Source organism: Fonticula alba (assembly GCF_000388065.1).
Source record: "Fonticula alba strain ATCC 38817 unplaced genomic scaffold supercont2.3, whole genome shotgun sequence".
NCBI lineage: Eukaryota > Rotosphaerida > Fonticulaceae > Fonticula > Fonticula alba.
Window position 1 is genome coordinate 2,493,640 of NW_009242973.1, and position 6,109 is coordinate 2,499,748.

Sequence of the window (6,109 nt, forward strand, 5' to 3'; positions counted from 1 at the left end):
GGGGGGGTTGAGCGGGGCGATTGCCCCTGGACATCGGTGCATGGCCTGCATGCCCGGGGGTGCTGTGATGGGCACTACGCTGGACCCCCTCCCTCCGCCGCCACACCAGCCCCCGGGTCCCACAAGTGGCGGGCGCGGCATCGGCCCCGGGCCTGTTGCGAGCTGCCTGGCGCCTGTCCAAAGCACACCGCCTTGCCGGAGCCAGGATTACCGGCGGCATTCCCATTCCCCCCCCCCCCCTTCACCACACGCTCACCCAGAGCCGACCCACATTTTCGCACTCGCGCCCCGTTATCTCCTATCCCTCCCTCGGCCCGGCGCACTCGTCCTCCTTTCCTTCCCCCTCCCAGCATGACACCCCCCCTCGGCCACCTCGACGAGGTGACCGTCGGCCAGGATGGCCACTTCGCCGATGCCCAGGGCCGGCGCCTGCTTTTGCGCGGTGTCAACACCGGTGGCGATTGCAAGATGCCCACCCGGCCGGCGTGGCATGGCGCGCGGCCGGGGTCGGCTGCCGCGGCGGGGGCGCTTCCCCTGTCGCCTCCTGGGGCGCTTCCCCGGGCGGAATTCGGCGATGGTGACGGTGACGTCGGCGTGGCCACCAGCGCCCCGCCCGATGTCTTCTTCAACACGGAGGCCATTTCCTTTGTCGGGCGTCCCTTCCCCCTGGAGGAGGCCGATGAGCACCTGGCCCGGCTCCGGCGCTGGGGCTTCCTCTTCCTGCGGTTCCTCATCACCTGGGAGGCGCTGGAGCATGCCGGCCCCGGGATCTATGACGAGGAGTACATCCAGTACCTGGTGGAGGTCCTGACCCGGGCCCGAGCCCATGGCATCCGGGTTTTCATCGATCCCCATCAGGATGTCTGGTCGCGCTTCAGCGGCGGCTCCGGCGCCCCGGCGTGGACCTTTGACCTGGTCGGGCTGTCGGTGAGGAAGTTTGCCGCCTGCGACGCGGCCATCGTCCAGAACACCTGGCACCTGCACCCGGCGGCCGGGCACACCCCCGAGCGCCGGGCCATTCGCCAGGAAAATGCCGAGGCAGCCCGGGCCGGGCGCTTTGTCGGCCGCGGCTACCCGAAGATGGTCTGGCCCTCGAACTACTACAAGTACGCGGCGGCCACCATGTTCACCCTCTTCTTCGGAGGGGCCACCTTTGCCCCGGAGTGCCGGATCCCCGAGAACTACACCACCAACCCCGGGCCGGATTATGTCCCCGGGCCGCTGGTCAACATCCAGGACTTCCTGCAGGCGCGCTACATCGGAGCCATTGCCCATCTGGCGCGGCGCCTGGCCCCCTTGGGCGTTGTGGCCGGCTATGACACCTTGAATGAGCCCTCGCGCGGGTTCATTTGCTGGCCTCGAGTGTCGGAGCACGGGGGCCCCCATCAGATGCTCAAGCTGGAGTCCACCCCGACTGCCATTCAGGGCATGCTCCTCGCCAGGTACATGGTTCTCGGGCCGTGGCACGGTCTTGCGCCTCTTCCCCATGCCCCTGCTTGCGTCTGGCTCCTCCCCCCTTCTGTGTCTCTTCCCGTCTCTCCCCCCCCCCTCTCTCTCTCTCTCTCACACACACACACACACACACACGCCCCCTCCTTCTGCTGATTCCCCGCGAAAAGTGGCCACACGATCGAGGTGCCCTACTTCTCGCGCAGCGCACTCACCGGTGCCCCAGTGCGCGATGGGTCGATCCTGGTCAATGCAGTACGCGCATCAGCCTTCCACACCGATCGCCCGGCGCCTGCCAACCCGACTGGCGGGTGCGTCTGGCGCGCCAATGGCGTCTGGGACTATCAGGCATCGCCGGCCGGCGGGGCTGTCTCCCAGGCCGAGCATGATGCCCTGATCAATGACCCGGGTACGCTCTTGGGGGCCTTCTTCCTTTCCCCTCACCGCCCCCTATCCCCCTTTCCCATGGTGTTGGTCCTGCCGGTGCTGCTGGCTGTTGCTGACCGAATGCCACCCGTGGTGCCTGCGCCGGTTCCCTGGGTGTGTACCGTGCTGCATAGCTCTCCAAGCGAAGCTCATCAAGCGCGATGATTACTTCAGCGCCGACGACCAGGGCAAGCCTTACGACTTTGGTCGGGACTTCTGGCTGCCCTTCTGCCAGGCATATGCCGCGGCCATCCGTGAGGCCGATCCGAAGGTGCGCTGCACGCCCGCTCCTTTTCGCCTGCCTTTCGCACCTCCCCCGGGCCTCCCTTTTAACCGCCGCAGTTCCCTCGGACCCCCCCTCCCCCCCCCCCTCCCTCTCCCGGCCAAAGGCCATTGTCTTCCTTGAGCCGGAGGTCGGCATGACTCTCCCGCCCTTGGGTCCGGAGCAGCTGAAGGTCCCGCATCCGGTGGCTTATGCCCCGCATTGGTATGATGGCATCACCCTATTCAATAAGCAGTGCGTCTCCCGTGGTTTGCCCACCTTGCAAGGACTTCCCCTTTTCCCATGGGCCCCTCTCGAAATTGACCCCCCCCCCCTCCTCCCCCGCCCTCCCCCGCCCTCCCCCGCCCGCCGGGACTGGGTGCTTGTGCAGTTTCTCCAATTGGACCATCGATGTCGGGGGCCTGGGAGATGCCGGGTCCGACATTGCCGCCAACTTGGGGGCCGTCCTGCGGAACATTTGGATCGGCCCGCAGTCCGTGCGGGACTCCTTCAGTGTGCAGGTGGGCCGGATCAAGGACGCCGGCCGGGATGCCTTCGCCGCTGGCGGGAGCACCAGCGAGGATGGCACCTCGACCGACGGCTCGGTCTTCCAGGCGCCGATGCTGGTTGGCGAGTGCGGTACCCCGCATGATCTGCGCACTGCCCAGGCCAATAGCCCGAACTGGGTGCGGCTGTCCGCTCGCCGGCAGACCATCGCCTCCCTGCTGCCGGTGATGGAGCTATCCACGTACCTGGAGCTGGAGCGTCAGACGGCCGGGGCGTCGGGGTCGGCTGCGCCCGGCGCCGCTCTCGCCGGCAGCGCCCCGGTGGCCGCCGGCGAGCAGCAGCCAGCGCCGGCCACCATCACGCCGAATGCCGACAACGATCTGGAGTCCGCTTCAACCGGGCTCGGGTCCTCGGCGCCTCTGATTGGCACGCCTTCGGCTTCGGCCGCGCCGGCGACCGCCGCCTCGACGACCACGGCCACGGCCCTGGCGCCGGGCCCTCTGGCGGCCGGTGGCGGCCGGCTGGCCGGCTTGCCGCACCTCGGCCAGGGCGCCCGCATCCAGGCCCCGCGGGAGGTCATCTGGTCGGAGCCGAGCACCGAGGAGGAGGACGTCTGCCGGGCACTGGATGCCACCCTGTCGGCCATGGACCAGAATCTGGCCTCCTTCACGGCGTGGACATACTGCCGGACAAACTCCGGCGCCGGGCGTCTGGGCCTGGACCCGCATCGGCCCTTCCCCACTCACGCCGAGTGGACCGGCGGCGACATGTGGAATGACGAGGATTTCTCCGTGTGGTCGGGCGCGCGTGCGCGTCTTGAGCAGCACCTGGCCACTACCGTGGCTCGGCCCCGTCCTGAGGACCACTCCGGCGATGAGCAGCAGCCCCTTCGAGGCGAGGTGCCGCAGGTTATGCGCGATCAGGAGTGCCAGCAGCCCGGCTGTCCCGGGTGCGGGGCCACCGCGCTCCTCCCCTCGCCCGAGTCTCCGAGCTCGGGCTTCCTGCCTGGGTGCGCCTATCTCCCTCATGCCCATTTCGATCCTTTCTCCTTCTTTCTCCTTCTTTCTCCTCCCCCCTCTCTCTCTATCCTCCCCCAGGCTTCTCTCCTCCGTTCTCTTGTTCGACCCGGCCCCGCGTCAGCCGCTCTAACCCCACTCCACCTTCCTCGGCTGGCGCCTCCCGCCCGCCGCGCCCGCGCCTGCTACTCCTGCCGGATACACAGCATGTTTAAGGCCGCCATGAGCATGGTCAGCCGGCCATTCAGCCGGACGACTCTTCCGCCGCACTGTTTCTTCCGCCAGACCGCCGGCGTGGCGGACCAGGAAACCGGGCGCCCCGATGCGCCGCTGCCGCCGTTCTTCCGCAGCCGACTGGACATCGGCGGCCGATCGCTGCATGCCTCCTCCCGGCCGTATGCCATCAAGACGGTCGGCGTGCCGATGTACCACTCCTTCAACATGTATTCCGGTGTCTTTGAGCTGCGGTACTGCTCCACCGGAGTCGATGCCCACGGCCGGCCCCAGGTTCAGCCCTTCGACAATGGCGGGGAGGATTCCCTGGCCACCGAGATCTACCTGCCGCCTTACCATTATGGTGAAAGCGAGGAGTTGTGCGTGTGCCTTTGTGCCCCCCCCCCCCCACCTAGTGTTGGTGTCCTTCGCCTGATCCTTTCCCTTGTTTCGCTTTCCCTTCTAACCCCCCCCCCCTCTGCCCGGCCCTTTCCAGCTTCCATGTTGAGGTGAGCGATGGCACCTGGCGCTTCCTGCCCGAGCGCCATGTTCTGCTGTTCATCCATTCGAGCGCCCAGCCGATGGCCGGCAGCAAGGGCACGACCCTGCCGGATCGTGTCCACTCGATTCGCATCAGCCGCAAGGCCCTGCCGACGCTGGGTGCCAGCTCCTCGATTGGCGCCTCTGCCAGCCCTACCGCCGCAGCCGCCACCGCCGCCGGCACCACTCCGGTTCCGGCCCCCGAGCCAGCTGTTGAGGCTCCAACCGAGCCCACTGCCGATGAGCCCGCTGCCGATGCGCCCGCTGCTGAGACCGAGGCGGCCTCCACTTGATGAGTTGGTGTCAGGAAACAAAGGCCCCCCCCCCCCTCCACCCCCCACGCAGCGCATTCGATTTTTCTGCCCCTTTTCCACTTCTCGGCCCTACATAGCGCCATATTCTGTGTCTCTCCTTCGTTGAGGAGAAATATACCGTGTTCAGTGAAGGGACCCGCGCTCGACAACTCATGCGCATCGAGACTGTGTGTGTGTGTGTGTGCGTGCGTGTACGTGTGCGTGTGTCATCGCGCCGCCGGGTGGCTCTCGGTGAACAGGAGTTGGGAGGGAAGTATATTATCTCTTTTCCTCGCTCCCCCCCCGTGCGCATGGAGTGAGGGAGAAGGGGCGAAGGGCCTTGGATGGCCGCCGAAGAAAGGGAAAGGATGGTGTAATGGAGGGGGGGGGGGGGGGGGGAGGAGGAAGAAGAGGGAGAAAGCCACTCGCGTCCCGTCATCCATCGTGTCTCAAAAGGTGGATGACAAATCGGGACTCGACTGGATGAGGCACCGGATGGGGGCCGGCCGAGCACTGACATCCGACGGGGCGGTGGCCGACGAGGAGTCCCGCTTGAACACCGGGTCCGGGGTGTTGGTCTCGTTGAAGAAGCCGAAGGAGCAAGGCCCATACTTGACGCCGGCGTTGTACTCGTGCGTGGTGGCGATCTTGAAAAGGATGTTGTACGAGCTGTATGTCCGAGAGGCGAGGGACAGTCGCGAGCAGAACTCGATCTGCAGATAAACCGGCGCCCCCCGCCCCCCCGGTCAGATGCACGGTGGAGAGATACCAAGCAGAGCACACCCGGGTCAGTCATCCAATGGAGCAGGGCAGGGGAGAGGCAACGCGCGAGGAGAGGGGGCGCAGCCATGCACGGCCAAGCACGCACCACATTGAAGCCCTCGGCCATGACGAAGATGTAGTCCAGCTTGGGCATGTTCTTGACATGGACCAGGAGAACGCCATCCGAATCGAGGCTGGCACCGACGCCAGTCACATTTGACAGGGGAATCCGGGCATTGAGCTTGGCATTTGCCCGGCCGTCGCGATTCAGCACATACAAGTTCTCGCTGGTAAGGACAAGATCCCGATTGACGGCCTTGAAGTTGGACCGGTGGCGCTTCTGCACCCGATGTGAGAAGAGAACTGACTCGTGTTCGCTGTCGACGATGCTGCTCCACCAGGGAGAGGTAGCCACATTGAGGAAGTCCCCGACGAAGGGCCGGGCCACGCTGCGTAGGCACGCACACACACGGGAAACATGCCAAGCATCGGATTGGGGGTCAGCACAGCATCGAGGGGCAGAAGAATGGGGAGGCCGCACTCGGGGCGCGTAGCAAGAGCGGGCGTGCGAGTGTGCATGTGCGTGCGCGCGCGGACGGGAGAGAGAGAGGGAGAGAGGGAGAGAGGGAGAGAGGGAGAGA

General features: G+C 66.4%; 2 protein-coding genes across 2 annotated transcripts in view; one reads left to right on the forward strand and one right to left on the reverse strand.

Moving 5' to 3' along the window:
• Positions 1-229: 229 nt before the first annotated feature.
• Positions 230-4,892, forward strand: H696_02313 (hypothetical protein). The gene is made up of 7 exons (XM_009496209.1): positions 230-1,442; positions 1,620-1,858; positions 2,010-2,146; positions 2,265-2,392; positions 2,529-3,653; positions 3,867-4,253; positions 4,370-4,892. Exons 1-7 carry the CDS (start codon positions 352-354, stop codon positions 4,704-4,706), a joined length of 3,444 nt encoding a protein of 1,147 aa, XP_009494484.1. The 5' UTR covers positions 230-351; the 3' UTR covers positions 4,707-4,892.
• Positions 4,893-5,155: 263 nt separating this feature from the next.
• Positions 5,156-6,109, reverse strand: part of H696_02314 (myosin I) — a gene marked incomplete at both ends in the record, with an annotated part of 6,441 nt that continues 5,487 nt past the window's right edge. Inside the window, 2 exons of the mRNA XM_009496210.1 lie at positions 5,156-5,419; positions 5,575-5,917. Of these exons, the coding sequence (XP_009494485.1) occupies positions 5,156-5,419; positions 5,575-5,917 (607 nt within the window). The remainder of the gene's footprint in view (positions 5,420-5,574; positions 5,918-6,109) is intronic.

What these genes read in the sequence shown, in the direction of transcription:
- H696_02313 (XM_009496209.1), top strand. Translation starts at nt 352, where the DNA reads ATGACACCCCCCCTCGGCCACCTCGACGAGGTGACCGTCGGCCAGGAT. An exon ending in CAGGGCATGCTCCTCGCCAG is followed by an intron (nt 1,443 to 1,619) that starts GTACATGGTTCT and finishes CCCCGCGAAAAG; the next exon opens with TGGCCACACGATCGAGGTGC. An exon ending in TGCCCTGATCAATGACCCGG is followed by an intron (nt 1,859 to 2,009) that starts GTACGCTCTTGG and finishes CGTGCTGCATAG; the next exon opens with CTCTCCAAGCGAAGCTCATC.